Source organism: Paroedura picta, chromosome 1 (assembly GCF_049243985.1).
Source record: "Paroedura picta isolate Pp20150507F chromosome 1, Ppicta_v3.0, whole genome shotgun sequence".
NCBI classification, from domain to species: domain Eukaryota; kingdom Metazoa; phylum Chordata; class Lepidosauria; order Squamata; family Gekkonidae; genus Paroedura; species Paroedura picta.
In genome coordinates this window covers 173238829-173258261 of record NC_135369.1, presented here as the reverse complement: position 1 = coordinate 173258261, position 19433 = coordinate 173238829, and the positions used below count along the sequence as shown (strand labels likewise).

The 19433-nt window shown below is 48.0% G+C and overlaps 1 protein-coding gene across 1 annotated transcript in view; it reads right to left on the bottom strand.

Annotated features, from left to right (window-relative positions):
* The window catches only part of WDFY2 (WD repeat and FYVE domain containing 2), a 73502-nt gene extending 55105 nt beyond the window's left edge, over positions 1–18397 (bottom strand). The window contains exon 1 of the mRNA XM_077312015.1: positions 18177–18397. Within this exon, the coding sequence (XP_077168130.1) occupies positions 18177–18316 (140 nt within the window). The 5' untranslated portion in view covers positions 18317–18397. The remainder of the gene's footprint in view (positions 1–18176) is intronic.
* Positions 18398–19433: the final 1036 nt, after the last annotated feature.

Genomic DNA, 19433 nt, shown 5'->3' with positions numbered 1-19433 from the left:
CTTTTCTCTACCCGAAGGAGGCTCAAAGCGGCTTACATTTGCCTCCCTTTCCTCTCCCCACAACAGACACCCTGTGAGGGAGGTGAGGCTGAGAGAGCCCTGATATTACTGAAGAAGACAAAGAGTTGGTTCTTATATGCCTCTTTTCTCTACCCGAAGGAGTCTCAAAGGGGCTTACATTCGCCTTCCCTTTCCTCTCCCCACAACGGACACCCTGTGAGGGAGATGAGGCTGAGAGAACCCTGATATGACTGAAGAAGACAAAGAGTTGGTTCTTATATGCCTCTTTTCTCTACCCGAAGGAGTCTCAAAGTGGCTTACATTTGCCTTCCCTTTCCTCTCCCCACAACAGACACCCTGTGAGGGAGGTGAGGCTGAGAGAGCCCTGATATTACTACACAGTCAGAACTGTCTCTCTAGTGTATACATAGTGTAGGTGGTCCAGGTTATTCTGCAGCAACCATGAGATCTCTTTTCAGCCACGACCAGTGCCTTAAAACATAACTACATCCTATGGGTGGGTACAGGACAATCTGTGGCTGCTGATGCCATTTTAGATGAGAATTTAACAGAAATTTCCACAGGAGCCTGATCCTGCTTGGGCCACACCAAACATCTGGTCCCTCTACATCAGCCTTTCTCAACGAGGGTTTATCATTTAAACATTTATCAGGTGATAAGACCACTTCCCCTCCCCAAATGGCCAATGACAGCCCTGGAGGGAGTGGGAAGGGAAGGAGCCCAGGGTGGGCGTGTACACAGCAATGCTTTCCAACCACCAGGTTTCTCGAAGCCTGAAGAATGTTTCAGGGGTTTCGCAACAGTAAAAAAGTTGAGAAAGGTCGCTCTACATGTTTTCACATCAGGGCTGGGATTTTGCAGCAATTTTTAAATTGCTGAGTTCTAAAATGGCATCGATGATCATAAACTGCCCCATGCTGGTCCACGCATACCCCACAAGTACTATGAAACATGCCAAAGGAATCGGGAGGCGGCCTGAGGGAAATGTTTGCAGGTTCGTTCTTACGAACGATACTACCCAATAGGTTATTCTCCTTTGGAAGTAAGAAACTGAAGCTCAACAGAACATGACATCTCAAAGGTTACCCCAAAATTCCTCTAGGGCTGGAATCCAGCAGACTAGGGTCCATTATGCACACATTTGGATAATGCTCTTTCAATGCGCTTTAGCAGCTGGATTTTCCTGTGCAGGACAGGATAATCTAAAGCGGTGATTCCTAACCACCGGGCCGCGAAGGCCCTGCCACCGGGCCGTGGCTCCCTGCCTCCGCAGGGCCGAACCGGCTGCGCATGCTCATTTGCACCATGCGTGGCCGCAAACGCGCATGCGCAGGCGGGCGATCGACCTCCCTGCCGCTGCCAGTCCGCAGCCTGAAAACAGTTGCAGACCACTGATCTAAAGGGCACTGAAAGTGCATCATCCAACATGTGTGGAATGGGTTCACACAAATGACAACCTTGGTTTCCTGCTCAGAGACACAAGTTTAATATATGAACGCTGCCTACTTTAAGGACCAGGATACTGCAGTGTCTGTGGATGAATGAATGTGGGGCTTATGGCAACACAGAGGCAAGAAAGTCCTGTTCTACACTCTCTTCATTCTCCACCATTGATATTTTTCTTTCTTTGTGCTGTCTGCTATTCTGTGCTAGCACCAGTGCATTATGATAAGGATGATCTCTGACAAAAAAAAAAAAAAAAGGAGAGAATTTCCATGACAGATGTCGAGGAAGCAATTTCAGGGCACTGACACAAGCCTGAAGGGACAATAAACAAAAAATTGGCAGAATGGACTTTAGTACATACAATTGTCAGCCATCAACACAATAATAGAACAGTATAAGGTTTCTCATTCACTTGTTCCAACTGCTACCGATGCCATATAATGAATACAATGCGGGAGCTTGTGGCCATCTATATCTGCACTATAGCAGTGTGTGTTTTGTGTGTGTGTGTGTGTGTGTAAGAGACAGACAGACAGAACAAGAACACAGACTGGAATTTTTACCGATTAGGCTATCTTTTGTCTGTAATGTCAGAGGGGTGATACAAAAAGGATTCCAAAGGCCAAGAAAACATGAGCATGTGGGTCAAGGGGATTAGAGGCCCTTGGACATGTTTTCTTTAGGTGCCCACCTTATGCGGTAGACTGCAATAAGATCACTGCTCCCCTTTTGCTTTGGTCTCCTGGAGCATTAGACTAGCGGTTCTCAACATTTTAGGTGTCACAACCCCAACTTCCACGGCGTGCATGCGGACGGGCAGCGTGCGCAGGCACACAACAATTGAGGAGGTGTGGAGGCACCCAGTGCCATGGCTCCACCACCACCACCTGACGCCACCACCCACCTCTGCCACTTGTTGCTGCTTGCCACGGCCAGCAACAGGGCAACCCCACAGAAGGGGCCAAGCGACCCCAAATGGGGTCGCAACCCCAAGGTTGAGAACCGCTTCATTAGAGGAAGGAAAAATCAAAATGCTCCTCTCACGGGAAAACACTGATATTGCTAAAGGTAAAGGTATCCCCTGTGCAAGCACCGAGTCATGTCTGACACTTGGGGTGACGCCCTCTAGTGTTTTCATGGCAGACTGAATATGGGGTGGTTTGCCATTCCCTTCCCCAGTCATTAGTATTTACCCCCCAGCAGCAAGCTGGGTACTCATTTTACCGACCTCGGAAGGATGGAAGGCTGAGTCAACCTTGAGCCGGCTGCTGGGATTGAACTCCCAGCCTCATGGGCAAAGCTTTCAGACGGCTGCCTTACCATAGCTAAATATTGTGCAGTTGCTCACAAATTACGTCAAACAAATATTAATACTGGTAACTGGCTATGAATTTTGGCAATTTAATTATCTTTTTAAACTATTCTTGTTTAATATTATTTTAAATTCTCCCTTTTTACGACTACTTAGCGGTTTACAATATCTTTAAACCGCCCGTGGCGCCACGGACTAAATAAAGCGTTAAGGGGCCTTGAGGTGGGCTTTGTCCGTGATGAGGAAGGGTCCGGATTGGACCCTTCCTCACGACAATCGGAGGGACCAATTGGCAGGCGCAAAGCACCTGCCGATTGGCCCCTCCGATTCCCAGCCCCAGCAAATGCGAGCCGCGCACAGCGTGGCTCACAGTTGCTCCCGGCCTGACGCGGCGAGAGGCGCAAAGCGCCTCTCACCGCATCAGGCCGCTGCCCCAGGAAGCCCCTGGCAGTCGCGCGAAGCGTGGCTGCCGGGGGTTCCCTGCCCGGCGGCCTGACGCGGCGAGAGGCACGAAGAGCCTCTCGCTACGTCAGGCCGCCACCGCCGAAAAAAGCCCGCCGCCGCCGACAGTAAGTCCCTAGCGCCCGCTGCATTTACCTGCAGCGGGCTTAGTTACTAGTTTTGTAATAATTACAGTGTAGTTCCAGGTTTTTAAGTGTTCTTGTATCTGGCTCGGAGACATATATCAATGAATCTGAATCTTACTAGATCAGGGCTAGTCAAACTACGGCCCTCCAGATGTCCATGGACTACAATTCCCATAAGCCCCTGCCAGCTTTTACTGGCACGGGCTCATGGGAATTGTAGTCCATGGACATCTGGAGGGTCGCAGTTTGACTACCCCTGTACTAGACTATCTTTCTTCTTCCATTCAGTTAACTTACTCCGATTCCTCAAAGCATTAACCTTCCACTGGTTAAAATTTCCATTTTTCTGCAGAGCTAAGCATTCAGGAAACGGATGACACTATGGGGCAATTTTTCACCCTGCTTGACAACTCATGCTTAAAAGAAAACAATTTGCCATTTTTTTTTAAAGCAAAAAGTGATATGGCAAGGCTTCCGGACAGCGGTAAGAAAATGACCTGGGTCAGCAGGCCAAGTCTATCTCTTCCCCACACGTACAGATCTATGTCGGAGAGCTTTTTTCCTGAAGAAAACCAGTTGCCGACCTTTAAGCAGAGGGCAGAATTACAAATCTAGCTTCCCCCCCCCCCCCCCCCTGGAAACACCGGCTCAGTATGAAAAACGGAGAACTACACATCTATGGAAGAGCACCAACAGGCAAGTCTTCCATTTGAATCTGTGCAATCCACACCACTATTTTCCTTTCATCCATTCAATCATCAAGCCCATGGACAAAGGGAATACAGGAAAGTCACATTACTATTGTGTCTGTGTTATCGTCCCTGGGCAGGAATGCAAGGCAGAGGATGCAGCAACCCAACTGAGACAAAGGAAACCTGGCATCTGGATGAATGGGAAAGCTCCTAGGAACGATACAGCTGTCATCTTGACTCCATTGGAAGAGCCTTGACCTGAATAGCCTAGGAAAGCCCTGTCAGATCCCTGAAGCTAAGCAGGGCTGATCCTGGCTAGTATTTGGGTGGGAGTTCTCCAAGGAGTTGGGTGGTAGTTCCACCTCAAAGGAACACTAGGGGTCCTGACACAGAGGCAGGCAATGACCTGGCTGCCAGACAATCCTCAGAAGTCCTGACTACACGACACACCCCATTATGATAAAAGTAGAAGAAATGAACTAAATAAACAGTACTATGTTCCTAATGATCTGTGGATTGGGGCCTTTAAAACTCATCCCTTCCACTGATTACTCCATCCAGTTTTGTTTCTGGAAGTCAGCAGACACTTGGGAACAACCTAGGGGCAAAATGGGGATGGGCGATGAGAACAAGGAATATGGCAGAAATCGCCATCTTCGCCTCCAAAGATTAAGTAAGTATTTGGTGCATGGTTGGATATATAATATGAATTTGCTCTCTGTTCTCCAGGAGCATGCTGGAGAATAGGCCGCTAGAACCCTAACCGCCCACTCTGACCCCATCCGCAACAGCTGATAGACTGGTCAAGATGCAGGCTGGAGCAGAATTCTGTTCAAATCATCTGATTCAAAGAATTCTGATTAGCTGACCAACATCTAAACCAGGGGTAGTCAACCTGTGGTCCTCCAGATGTTCATGGACTACAATTCCCATGGGAATTGTAGTCCATGAAGATCTGGAGAACCACAGGTTGACTACCCCTGATCTAAACCAGCCTTTTTCAACCTTTTGTCCATGGAGGGGCCCATGAAATAGATTTTCTGGCTTTGAGGAGCCCCAGAAACGATGTCAGCTGGCCACTCCTCCAAAAAGTGACATGCCACCAGATGGGACAATGCCACCCACGTTAACAGACAGGCTGAAGGAGGACTGAGGGGTTTAAGGTGGGAGTAGGCATGCAGATTCTGCCCCTTCCAGACACAGAAACTATGAGAGAACTCACTCATGGTCAGGGGGGTAGGGGAGCAATGGAAGTGGCCAGTTCCCAAACGTGGCTAAGTCCATTAAGGCTGGAGGGGAAAGGCCATGGACCCCCTTCCAGAGCTCCCCTGGCCCCCCGTGGACTCCCCCTGTGGACTCCCAGATGTGAATCCCTGATATAAACAGTCATGTCTTGAGAGCTATTGGGAACTTTCATGCACAGAGGCAACCACCTTTATACCAGTGGTTCTCAACCTGGGGGTCGGGACCCTCTTGGGGGTCAAACAACCCTTTCACAGGGGTCACGGCAGGGCGAGCAGCTTGGCCGGGGGGGAGGGGGACTGTTGTCGCTCTCTCCTGGAGGTGCCCACCAATTTATATACAATTTATAACCAATTTATATACAATCATGAACAATGGAACCTCATGCCATTGGTCAGTTTCAGTTTACTTTCTGTGAAAGAACACTTGCATAAAAGTTATGGTTGCGGGTCATCACAACATGAGGAACTGTATTAAAGTGTCATGGCATTAGGAAAGTTGAGAACCATTGCTTTATACCCTATGTAGTTGGTCCTCATTATTAACAGGAGCATGAGGTATATACCACAAAGAATCCCAGCTCTTGGTTCCTAATAGTGTACTGTTCCATTGCTGAAACCACACAGCTTTGCCCTGGTCTGCAGGAAAAGTAGGCAGAAGACTATCAGAATTCCTTCCTTGGCAGGTACTGGCTTCCAAAAAATCCACACATTTTACAAATAGGAAGCTCTTGATGTCTGTATTTCATGTGCTTTTTAAGATGCAACCTCATGGCTTCTTTGCCGGATTAGAAGTCACCATTCTTAATCACTACACCCCACTGGCTCTTGAACAAACTCTTGAATATTCTCTCCAGTGGTGAACAAGCGTATATGAAACACCATAAAAGCCATAAGAGAACAAAAGGCTTATTTTACTGTTTGAGTATATTCCCTGGTAGATGCAGGTGGAATACAGGGAGACAGTAAATTCTAAAATGGATTTGTTAGCATTAAGCACTGCTAAACAAAATAATGCTCTCCACAGAAGCCCCTTTTTAATGCCCTGAAATCCAATTCACATAAGCTCTTCTAGTCTTCTGTTTGCAAAACTAGACAAGCAACAAATGACCAAAACCTGTCCATTCAGGGTTCTTTTTGGGTTTGAAAACATGTGGGATGGTTCAAGACAGATGAGGGTTTTTAAGCAGGTCGATTCCATGTACAAGCAATCCGCAACACAATTTGGGTGAAGACAACAGGAGTTGCTTGCATCTGCTGTTGTTAGGGGTGTGCATTCGAGTTTACTTGAACCAAAAATATGCTTGAAAAATACCTTATCAGTATTTGCAGCTGTATTTCGGCTTCCCATATGAATCTGAGATTTTTCAGGAGAACCGTTTCCGCACTGGGAACTTCACAGCCCCAGCTGCCGTGTAGGAGCACAAATCCGGGGCAGACGAGATGCACAGAGCCAAATGCTCCCCCATGTGGAAGCAGGAAGACGTGGGGCAACCTGTCCTGGCTCAAACTCCAGCCTGCAGCCCGACATGGAGCCTCCAGTGCGGAAATGGGTTTTTCAGGAATTACCCAGCAGAGCTTGTGGAGAGTAATCTTGGCTCCTAGAAAGGCTCTGTTGAGCAGTATGGTTTAAATCAGGCTGCCCAGCAGATCCCAGCTAAACTTGCAGGACTGGCTGCTTGGCCAGCTCTTTTGGGCAATCTGGTTTACAGGGACCACCCAAAAGATCCCCAGCTGAGCTGCCTCTCTGTTGTTTTCAGAGGCTTTGCCGTTGTTTTTCCCCCCAGGGCCTTTCACTGTCTGAGGAACAGGGTTGCAGACTCCATCCATTAATTGATGGAAGTAAAAACATGGGATTAGAAGTAAAGTAGGCACCCGTTCCTTGCTTTTAATCTACTTATTTTTAACTGAACCTCCTGTTCCAATTTTTTGGAACTGTTACATAAAAGCAATCTTTTGAGTTAAGGATGGCATTTTTTTTCAGTGTTTACGAAGTTTGAAACTTTGAATGTGATGGATAGTAAGCTTACAAAAAGATATTTTATTATTCATTAAAGCATTTATATTTCACTTTTCCTCTCAGTTCAGATTAAGTTTCAAGAAAGTGTGTACCAATATGAAACACTAATGGAGTCTGTAAAGCTCTGTTCAGGAACCAGACACCATCCAACACATTTAGTAGCACCTAAGAAAAACAGACCATCACATGACCCGTTGAGCAAGAAGAATTTTTCATTCCACATGTAAAACTGCATGGAGAAAAGTACAAGCCATCGACAAAGTCTCAAGAAATATTAACTTGGCCAATACAAAAATAGAGTCTCCATATTTATTTATTTACTAGGGGCCAAGCCGGTTGCATTCAGGAATACTATGGGCACTAGATTGGGGGGCGGAGGGGAAGAACTCTGCAGATGGCCTCTTGCTCCTCCCAGGACCTGGAATGGCTGCAGGCTGGAGGCCCCCAGGAAAGGAACTCACCAGCAGGGGCAACTCTCACATGGCAGGGTTCTGCAGCCTCCGAGCCTCGGAGGGAAGTGGAAGGAGGAGGGGGTGGTCAGGGGTGGGGGATGGAAGGTGATTGGCTAGCCACTGGACAGACAGGCAAACTGGTTGGAGGAAGAGGCACTCAGGGGTGGGACAGCCGCCCTGAGTGGGTGTTAAGCACTGAGTGGCACTTAAGCCAGGAGACACACTCCTCCCTCCTCCAAGGCCTTACCAGAAATATATAAAGATGGAACATAGGGAACAGATGTTATTTATTAATTGGATTTATATACCGCCCCTTACTGTGATGTCTCAGGGCAGTGTACATAAACCTAACAGGGAGTGGAAAGGTACACCGAAACATTTGGAACAATTAATGACATAATAGTAATAACAGTAGCAACGTTGGGTAGGTACAACAATTAGGGAACATACAATTTCTGTTAGGGACATTATTGGGTGTCAGGAGTTTCCTGGTAAAGGACCAGGTTGTGGGCAGGTCCTTATTGTTGGCCTTCACTTGAAAGCCTGCTGGAAGAGATCTGTTTTGCAGGGCCTATGGAATTGCTCAAGTTTTGGTAGGGCCTTGCTTTCATTAGGGAGCTCGTTCTACCAGGTTGGGGCCACAGATGAAAAAGCTCCGGCTCTAGTTGATGCTAGACAGACTTCTTTGGGGCCAGGGATCATCATATTGTTGGAATGGGTGGTGCGTGTCGCTCTTCAGGGGAGTATAGGTAAACAGACGGACCTTGAGGTATACAAGACCCTGACTATGTATGGCCTTGAAGGTGAGTACTAGCACCTTAAACCTGATCCAGTATTCGATTGGTATATATACCAACATCCCACACAGACGGACTAGAAGCCACCAGGGACAATACCTGATAATACAACAACCCTTATCACTAAACCCTGTCTTCTTTCATAACTGCTGCAGATCTTTACCTTTAAGTCAATAGCACAGCTATGGGTACCCAAAGTATAAAAGCTTATTCACAGCCTGCTTAGAACGGGATCTCCTTAACTCCTGCATACAATTAACCCATATTAAACTGCCTCCTGTCTCTCTCCCCCCCACCTCAGTCTGGATATTTGGAAAGCCTCTTAGCCTGTGGCAAATTCAAGGTCTTCAAAAGATTTTATTCAACAGGGCCAAGGGACAAATGTGTCTCATTAGTACCACCCGCCACAAAACTCTGGTATGAAGTGACTCCCTTTGTGGGAGGTGTGTGTGTGGGGGGGTGATTGGCCTCAGATGGATGGAAGAAAGAATACTGGAAGAGACAGTCTCAAGGGTAAGCAGAAAACGGGAAGACAAAAGCCTGAATGTGGCAGAAGAGGAAAGACAGAACAAACAGAGCTATTGAAGAAAGGGGAACCCAAATGCCAGTACTCAGGAATGGTCCGATGGAGAACCAGGAGATTGAAATAAGCATGTCTTGTGAAAGAATGGGAGAGACAGAGAGGGAAACATGAAATAAAATTAAAACACACCCCCTCAAAACAACATCAGCTGCAGAAGTGTAATCCATTTCTTAACGAAGACTGATTTATTTATCATATATATGGGGCGTGTGGTGCAGCCAACAGATCTGAAGGCCGTTGCAAGGTGATTCACCATTTCCTGGCTCCGCGTCATGACCCCTCGTGCTCCTTGGAAGAACTACCACCCAAATGCTTGGAGGTCTCCCATCTAAATATCAGGAAGCATTGGCCCTGCTTAGCTTCTGAGATCTGGCAGGATCTGGCGTACCCAAGCTACTCGGGTCAGGGTGGTAAACTAAGAAGTGGCAGTGTTCAACTTGCCACAGATTTTGGCTCTATAACCAGGTAGCCCCTTCCCCCACCGGTTTCAAATGAAATTATACAAGGTAAGAACCTTACTCCTATTCTAGCAGAAGTTAGGCACTTTGAACACCTAACGTAAACCCTCCTGACGTTCCTTCAGTAAGGGCATTTTAACCCACTGGCTAGTGGATTTTAAAAAGATATTCCACACAGCTTAAAGATAAAATGCTCCCGGTGCTAATGAAATGGCACGACCTTAATCATGTATATTTGGAAGCAAATCCCATAAAGTTCCTAGGAAGAGTGCCTCAGACTGCAGCCTTGTTCAGATTTTCCCCAAACCTGTTTGGCTGTAATGTTTCTCCGTTGTGTTTTATCCTTCCACTGTACGTGAAACCTTCCCCACAACATCTGTTTGCCCTCAGAAGCCAAAGCAGGTTTACAGCAGCGGTTCTCAACCTGGGCGTTGGGACCCTTTTGGGGGTCGAACAACCCTTTCACAGGGGTCGTGGCGGGGCAAGCAGCTTAGCCTGGAGGAGGTGCCATCCACACAGCAGCCTTGCGGGGTAGATCAAGATAGAGCGTTTGTCTGTGTGGAGCAGCGGAAAAGAGCAAGATCGACATGGTGGGACAAGAGGCAGAATTGAACTGAGAAACCCCGGGGAAAAAAAACAGTTTATATACAATCATGAACAATGGATCTTCACACCATTAGTCAGTTTCGATTTAATTTCTGTGAAAGAACACTGGCATAATTTATTGTTGGGGGTCACCACAACAGGAGGAACTGTATTAAAGGGTTGCGGCATTAGGAAGGTTGAGAACCACTGGTTTACAGAGTCCATGTGAAAAAGACCTCTCTCCCTCACATCACGAAAAGCCCATGCGCCTACTGCGCAACTTATGGTTCTGACATTATTCAAAAGAGGACTTTTATCTTTGCATAGGACAGGGCCTTTTTCCCATGGCAGCTCTGTGTGGTGCAGGAGAAGCAGCAGCCGCAAGGCCCAGCCTGTTATGAGAACGCCAGTTGTTACAGGCCTTCTCTGAGCTGACCTCAGCCATAACGCAGCCAACAATGGACACAGAGACCTGCTCTTTCTAGCCAGACATTCCAGAAAGGGTGAAGTAGATGGTAATAATAATCAGCGTCTGGTTATGCTGAAGAGCAACTTTCTCTGTGAGTGTGGCCGAAAACAATATAATAAAACAAATCCCCCAACTATATTCTTGGTGTAGTGGTTAGGAGCATGGACTTCTAATATGGTGAGCCAGGTTTGATTCCCCGGCTCCTTTTCCACATGCAGCCAGCTGGGTGACCTTGGGCTCACCACTGCACTGATAAAGCTGTTCTGACGGACCAGGAATATCAGCGCTCTCTCAGCCTCGCCTCCCTCACATGGTGTCTGTTGTGGGGAGAGGAAAGGGAAGGCAAATGTAAGCTGCTTGAAGACTCCTTCGGGTGGAGAAAAGCGGCATATAAGAACCAACTCTTCTTCTTCAGTAATAACAGGGCTCTCTCAGCCTCACCTCCCTCACAGGGTGTCTGTTGTGGGGAGAGGAAAGGGAAGGTGAATGTAAGCCGCTTTGAGACTCCTTTGGGTAGAGAAAAGAGGCATATAAGAACCAACTCTTCTTCTTCTTCTTCCCTTCTTATCCTTCAGAGTGGAGGAGCATTTCATACTCCCAGGATACTGAACAATGGATGTAAAGGTTGCAGCATTTCAGGAGAAAGATAAACTCCCTCAGGAAACTGTGGAGGTTAAAAGTCATACACGGATTTTGATACTGTCAGACTCATCAAGGATCTGGGACGGCTAACAAAATTTGAGTCCAAATTTTGTTATACTACTACAGACCAACACGGCTATCCATGTGGCTAGTTCCTCTTTACAGGTTGATGTATACATACTACTCAGGCCAATTCTTGCTTGCGCCTGTGTTTGCTCACACAAAATTTGAGGACGGTCCACAACCACTATGAATCATCTGGATTAGATCTTGTTTCTGCCCATAATCTGCAATAAAATTAACAAATTTTGATTCTAGGAAAATGGGTCTTCTAGCCTGTGAGAATTCCACCCTCCTCACTCCTTCTGTTGCAAGGAGTTTTGCGTCTTAGCCGATTTAGGGATCCATCAGGTAAACAACAGCTTAAGGCCTCAACAATGAGAAGCTTCTGAATAAGAAAACAAAGGAAGACAAATAACTTCTGAACAAATCCCCTCCAAAACCACAACCACCCAAGCTCAGATCCAGCAAACTGCTCGGTTGAGTGACAGAAAAAACAAGCCAGAAAGCCAAAATCCATGCTAACGATATTTCCTCTCACACCTGACATAGCTCAGGGCTTTATTATATCATACTCCAGACCTGCTTTGTGTACGCATCTCTACTAAACATCTCATGTATCTGACAAAGTGGACTCCTGTGAATCCATCTGTTAGCCTTCTGAGGTTTTATCGCGTGAATAAAATTTAGACTGGAAGAGGAAGACAGTTGATGACTCTGCAAGTTCAGAAAGCGAACAGGGGGTTGGTTGTTAGGATGGGAGCTCATTAAGGAAGTCTTGCAAAATCCTTCCTGGGCCAGAATCGCTACAGTCTCACAATGAGAATGGAGTCATGAAATCTGGAGCAGAAAATGAAACCAGCCTGGGAATCTTCACTGTTCCTACCAACCATGAGTTAGGGCCCCAAATTTACACACTATTATATCAGGGCCCGACAAATTCCAGTTGCCAGATCACCAAGGTGTCAAATATTTTTACATCTACAAGCCCCTTAATCTCTTACCGTGGCTTAGCTTCATAAAATCAGAGTCCAGTAGCACCTTTAAGACCAACAAAGATGGTACTGGACTCTGATTTTATTGTGCTACTTCAGACCAACACAGCTACTCATCTGAATCATGGCTTAGCTTGCTTGCCACTGCTCCTGAAATCTCTGGTTCTTTCCCCCATTGCTTCTCTGTAGCCATAAACAGAGGAGGGCCTGAGATAGCTTCAAAAACTTCTACTTAACCCGAGACAATAAGTATGGGGTGGATCTTTTCGAAGCTAGACAAGTCCTTCCTCTAATTATAGTCAAGACAGGAGAGGTGTAATGGATGAAAGCATATGGAAGCAGCAGTATCCAGGCTAAGGAACAGGGCAAGGGGGGGGAACTGAAGCCCAAACCATTAGCTTGGCTGCCACTACACCAGGGGTAGTCAACCTGTGGACCTCCAGATGTTCGTGGACTACAATTCCCATGAACCCCTGCCAGCGAATGCTGGCAGGGGTTCATGGGAATTGTAGTCCACGAACATCTGGAGGTCCACAGGTTGACTGCCCCTGCACTACACAACTCATTTCCCCAGAGAGAACTGGAGGACGGACTCTACTAAGGAAACTACCACCCCATCCTGATTGTTAGGGGCAGAGCAGAGACTTGTTGCATGAGAAGATGCAATGAAACATTCATAATGTGTTAAGGCAGTTAATTATGGGAGATTTATTTATTTTTTATTAAGCATTTGATGTACAGACCACCCCTCTCCACAAGCAGGCTCAGGGTGATTTACATCGATAGATTAAAAAATTCATAAATCGACTGCAGGCCTTCCAAAAAAGGGTGACGAAGATGACAATAACAGGCATCTGGTTATGCTGAAGAGCAGCTTTCTCTCTGTGCACGGCACCCACCAAACCTTCCCAAGTGGGGTGTTTCACTTCTGGAAAACTCCAATTACTCCACTAGGCTTTTACTCAAGACTTCTTACAATATTTATTTATTTATTTATTTGATTTCTATACCGCCGCTTGCTGTAGCCTCGCGGCGGTTTACGCCTTTTTAAGAGATTTACTTCTTTACAAGCAAAGGAGGGAAAGGACTATACATGGTGGTTGGTCATTACCATCAACCTCCAAATGAACCTTTTTAAAACATCCCAGAATTCCATGAGACACAATGGAAGCCCTTTATGTGAGAACAGGTAAGCGCTACTCTCGGTCTTTCTAATTTCTGGTGCTTTGATCCTGACCCTGAAGATCCTGACCCAGCTGGCTGCATGTGGAGGAGCAGGGAATCAAACCTGGCTCTCCAGTTTAGAGGCCGCCACAATTAAACCCTGCACCAAGCTGGTTCTCTTAGGTACCTAAAACAGAACCAATCATGTACTGTTTATATATCTTATGTAAACCACCCTGAGCCTCCGGGGAGGGCGGTATATAAATATATAATTAATAAATCAGACATTCAGAACAAACAGCACAGGGACAGTGGGAGAGAGGGAAAGGACTGGACCAAGTATGGCACTACAGTGCTAGCTATAAGGGCTCGACAGGCAGCAATCACAAGAAGCCCCTCACAATATTGAGCAATATTGCTGCATTTCCATCAACTGTGCAAAGGGAAGCTTCCAAAGGAACACGGGCTGCAATGCTGGGGACATTGCCCTGGAATTAAGACTCAGTGAATAACATAGGGCTTCCTCGCTAAAGCCTTTCAGCTCTAATTTGTCTATGCCTCCCTTCTGCATTTAAATTGGGTGCTCTCAGACATCCTACACGCTGTCCCCACGCAAAGATACACCTTTCCAGGTCCCACCGATTTCAGAATGGTGGTGTAACTCTGGCTAAGACTACAAAATCATATAAGACCAACAAAGATTTATTCAAGGCGTGAGCTTTTGAGTGCAAAAGTTAATCCTGTTACATTAGTAAACTGTGTCACAGCATCCAAACAGGATTAACTTTTGCTTATATATTCCTACTGTTATGATGGTCAGTTCATAGTCTGACGAAGAGTGCTTGCACTCGATAGCTCACACCTTGAATAAATCTTTGTTGGTCATAGAGGTGCATCTGTACACTTATTATCCTTGTTCCATTTACTCTGAGGAAGATTGCCTGCACTCGAAAGCTCACGCCTTGAATAAATCTTTGTTGGTCTTAAAGGGGCCACTGGACTCTGATTTTGTTGTGCTACTTCAGACCAACAGGGCTACCCATTTAAATCTGGCTAAGACTGTCAGTGAGGAGGTTTCTCTACATAGTACATCCTACTTAAAGATACCAGATCAAAGAGAGAGATTTGTTTTTCATTGTTGCATGAAACGGGCATGAATGGGGTAACCTAAGATGGTCAACTGAAACAGAAGGGGGAGGGGGAGTCGGGTTGTATTTCCATACAAAAAGTCATGATTTAATGACTCAGACGGAGCAATATCTGGGGACAAAATTTACATGCGCCTTTGAGGAAGACGGCAACTGCTGGACTTCCCGCTGCATAAGACTGCTAGGGCAGCCAGACTGCTAGGGCAGCCAGACTGCTAGGGCAGCAAATCCGAGCTCTGGGCACAAGAAACGGCAAAGAGAGACAGGGATCTCAGCACAAACACGCACCACAACCATAAATATTTAAAAGGGTATTTTTAAAAGGCAGCTGGATCAAATAGCACTTGTGATGACACAGTGTGTCTGTTATTTGGAATCCAACCTCAGTGAGGAGTAACTGCATGGGGCCAGGTGACTGCAAAGAGGAAGCAGTAAAACTAAAGAAGACACAGAATCCAGAAGAAAAAGAAGAGTTGGGTTTTTTATACCCCGCTTTTCACTGACCAAAGGAGTCTCAGAGCAGCTTATAATTACCTTCCCTTCCTCTCCACACAACAGACGCCCTGGTGAGGTTGGTAGGGCTGAGAGAGCTATAACAGGACTGCTCTGTGAGAACAGCACTATCAGGGCTGTGACTAGCCGAAGGTCAACCAGCTGGCTGCACGTGGAGGAGCAAGGAAAGAAACCTGGCTCACCAGATTAGAAGCCGCCGCTCTTAACTGCTACATCACACTGGCTCAGAAGCAAAGGGAGAGAAACATGCCTGCAGAGTACAAAATAGACGACAGAACTGTCAGGAATGGATGGAGGAAGCTGGAAAAGGGCCGGGACTGAGGCAAGATGGGGTGAGAGAGGGTTTGCTCTATGAAGCCAACAGGAAAGCTTTTGCTGTGTGGCATCACAGCCCTGCAAGCATTGACTTCAAAGTGCCCATTGTGCTCAAGCGTGGAACTTTCTCCTCCTCAATGAGGCTCAAAGGAAACAATGCCAGGGTGGAGGCCTGGAAACGAATCATGTCACAGAAGGAGAGGGAGAGGGCCAAGACCTCACTGGGGCTGAATATTATTAGCCAATGAGGCAAGAGGGACATGAGGAACTTGGGGATTTAACTGACAAAGGTTCACTTTAACAACCCTTCAGAATAACCTTTTAAAAAACGTTTACAAGGGTGGCATTTAGAGAAAAGTGACAAAAAAAGAGGGTGCCCTCTCCTTCCTGCACCCGCCACTATACTCTGTTACAAGCCACTTCCCCCAAGTCATTCCAAATATGTGCGTATACTATACACCAGGGATTCCCAACCAAGGGTCAGTGGACCCCTGGGGGGTCTACAGAAGCTCCGAAGGGAGTCTGCAGGAGTTCTGAAGTGGCATAGTATGGTGAGTGTCTGAGACAGGGGTAGTCAAACTGCGGCCCTCCAGATGCCCAAGGACTACAATTCCCATGAGTCCCCTGCCAGCAAATGCTGGCAGGGGCTCATGGGAATTGTAGTCCATGGGCATCTGGAGGGCCGCAGTTTGACTACCCCTGGTCTGAGCTGTTGCAACTATGAAGCTGCAACCATGAAGCTGCCTGTGATGGGATACCATTTCACCTGTAGATAGGAACAAAACAGCCAACTCCCTGCCTGCAGGTGTTTAGCACAATGAATCACTCTTGTGGTAGGAAACAAGACACCCAAGTAAGTAGGGGAAGCGAGACCTTGCCTTGGATCAGGCTCAGTTACACCACAGCTCAGTTACACTGCAGACTATAAATAAATAAAATTTGGGGCAGGCCTTGAATTCTCCCTCCCCTTCCATCCTCTGTTCATTTGGGTTCTTTTTCTCCCTTTCTTATACTCAGATATGGGTGCAAGTATATTTTAGTTCCATACATCAGGGGTCCCCTATATCAGGGGTAGTCAACCTGTGGTCCTCCTGATGTTCATGGACAATTCCCATGAATTTTGCTGGCAGGGGCTCATGGGAATTGTAGTCCATTAACATCTGGAGGACCAAAGGTTGACTACCCCTGCCCTATATGGTTCCTGTGGGAGCCACGGTGCCCACCAATATCTTTTCTGGCGCCCAAGTGATTTTAAGAAGAGGGTGGGCCCAGGCAGGGTTTTTAACCAGCAAGACTTCTGATTTATTGAAGATCTGATTGGCTCCACAGATTTTAATATGTTGCTTTGGCAACATAGCACAAGAAACTGCACCATACCACCAAAATTCACTTATGGCAATCATTTTGTGACTGGCTCCACCTCCAGGGGCAGCCATTTTGCTGAAAAGCCTGCCCTCCTGTGTCATATTTCCAAATATAGCCACAGGCTTTAATCTTTTTATCCTGCAAGTAGCTCAAAGTGCCACACTCGGTTCTCCCTTCCCCTTTTATTCTCACAACAACCCTGTGAGGTAAGATCACTGGAGAGAGGGTGGCTTGCCCAAGGCAACCAGAATGCCTCATAGCAATGTGGGCACCTGAACTCAAGACTCCCATATTTTTCACCACACGGTTGTCATGAAGTACTGAAGTTCAGAGCCTGATGGGTGAGCTCAGAGACAGACACAGAGTACATCAAGCATGAAGGAGAACTCTGCAAAACTCCAAAGCTCACTCATTCGGCATCATTTTGGTTGGCCCAAATAAAAGGTGCCTGAAAGGAAGACGACCCTGAATGTAAAGTGGCGCTCCCCAAAAACGTTATACACAGAAAGTGTTTTTAATTGCTGTACATAGTTGCAACTAGGATAAGAAGATGGCGAAAAAAAGATTTTGTTTTTTGCACCCCACTTTTCACAACTTCCAAGGCAGCTTGCAATCGGCCTCCCTTCCTCACCCCACCACGGACACCCTGTGAGGTAGGTGTGGCTGAGAGAACTCAGAGAGAACTGTGACAGACCCAAAGGTCACCCCAGCTGGCTGCAGGCGGAGGAGCAGGGAATCAAGCCCGGTTCTCCAGATTCTCCATCGCTCTTAACCACACACATTCACACCCCCTGGCTCTCAACCACTACACCAACCTCCTTTTTCTCCACCACACACCGGTGTGAGAGAGTGGGTGGGAGACCTGGTCTTCCTTATACACCTTTACCGGATTTCTGTTGGAAGGTTCTGCTCTGAAGCAACAGAACCAAAACGGCATCCCTCTCTCAAATCCGATGGGAAGGCTCCTGCCACACATCTGTGGCTGCACGACAGCGGGGCATGTGCCCCCCCCCCCATGCATGAAGCCCTGCAGTTGCCCCAGAGGCAAGGCGTGCCTGCCGTGGAGCCCTCCACCCCTCCGAGGCGCTTGCACGACGCCGAGGCAGCCGCCCCCCGCAACCTCTGCGCACCGGGGCAGGGAGAAAGCGCTGCGCACCCGGCCGCGGAGGTCTTGCCAAGCCTCCCAGCCGACCGCTTGGAGCCTCCTCCGCCAGCCGCGCCAATCCCCCTCCCCACCTGGCGCCGGGCAGGGCGCGAGACGGTGCACGCCTCCCCTGTCCCGCCAGGTGCGCTCCCGCCCGCCCGCCTCACCTGTCCTCGGAGACGCTGATGAGCCCCTCTTCCTTGGGCACGATGGCCGCCATGCTGACCACGTCCTGCGCGCCCTCCACCTGGCCGAGCAGCAGAGGCCGCCGGGTGAGCAGCTCCGCGGACAAGGGCTGAGCCGCCATCGGGAGACGCAGCTTCGGCAGCCCCGGCGCCCGGCGAGCCCTGCCTGCCCCCACTGCGCATGCGTCAGCGGGGAGGGGGCGGAAGCGGCCCGCAGGGAGGGAGGCGAGAGGATGAGCGCGTGGCGAGCGCGACTTCCGGACCTTGATTGGTTGGTTGGGGCGCGCAGGAGACGCCATGTGCGGGGAAAGAGCAGAGGGGGAAGCACGGGAATGGGATGCGGTGGGGAGCAAGGAAAGGGGTAGGGTTAGGGGTTGGGTTGCCGGGCCTTCATCCCTCCCTCGGCCACTGGTGGAGATGCTAGTCTTGAGACCAGATTTTAAATAAAATACACAAGTGTGTGCTTATTTCCACCCCTCAAATAAATAAACACACACACACACGTATTTTATTTAAAATCGTTCTCAATACAGGCCTAAATTGAGAGGGCATTTCTCACCCCACCCCCAGATAAGGGAGTGGGAGAAGGGATACCAGTCCCTACGTGGGGCCTGGGGGTGCACTGGTTTTACAGCCCATCTTCAAGCTGCAGAGATCCAGGAGAAAGACAATGGCTGCTTTGGAAGGAGGATTCTGCAGCAACCTACTCCTTGCCTGCTTCAAAGACCGCCCAGTCCTGGCTCCACCCCCAAGGTCTCCAGGTCTTTCCCAACCAAGAGCTGGCAACCCCGGGGTGGGTGCTATCTCCAGGTTGGGAATTCCTTAGAGATTTGGGGATGGGGCTTGGGGAAGACAGGGACCTTCATGGGACTCTATGGCATACCCTCCAAAACCACCATGTTCTGCAGGGGAGTTGATGCCTGTGGGGTGGAGATGAGATGGAATTCCCAGGAGTGGCCAGGTCTCACCTGGAAGCTAGGTTGTTTGAGGCTGCCATATGCTGTTCTCAGGGCATCCTCTCCAATTTTTAAGAAACTACGGATGGTTTGGAGCCAGCTTGGTGTAGTCCTTAAGAGCGGCAGCTTCTAATCTGGACAATGGGTTTGATTAGGTGCTTCTCCACCTGCAGCCAGCTGGGTGGCCTTAAGCTAGTCACAGTTCTGTTAGCTGTTCTCAGCGCAGTTCTCTCAGAGCTTCCTCGAGTTTGCCTGCTTCACAGAGCATTAGTCAGATCTTTTT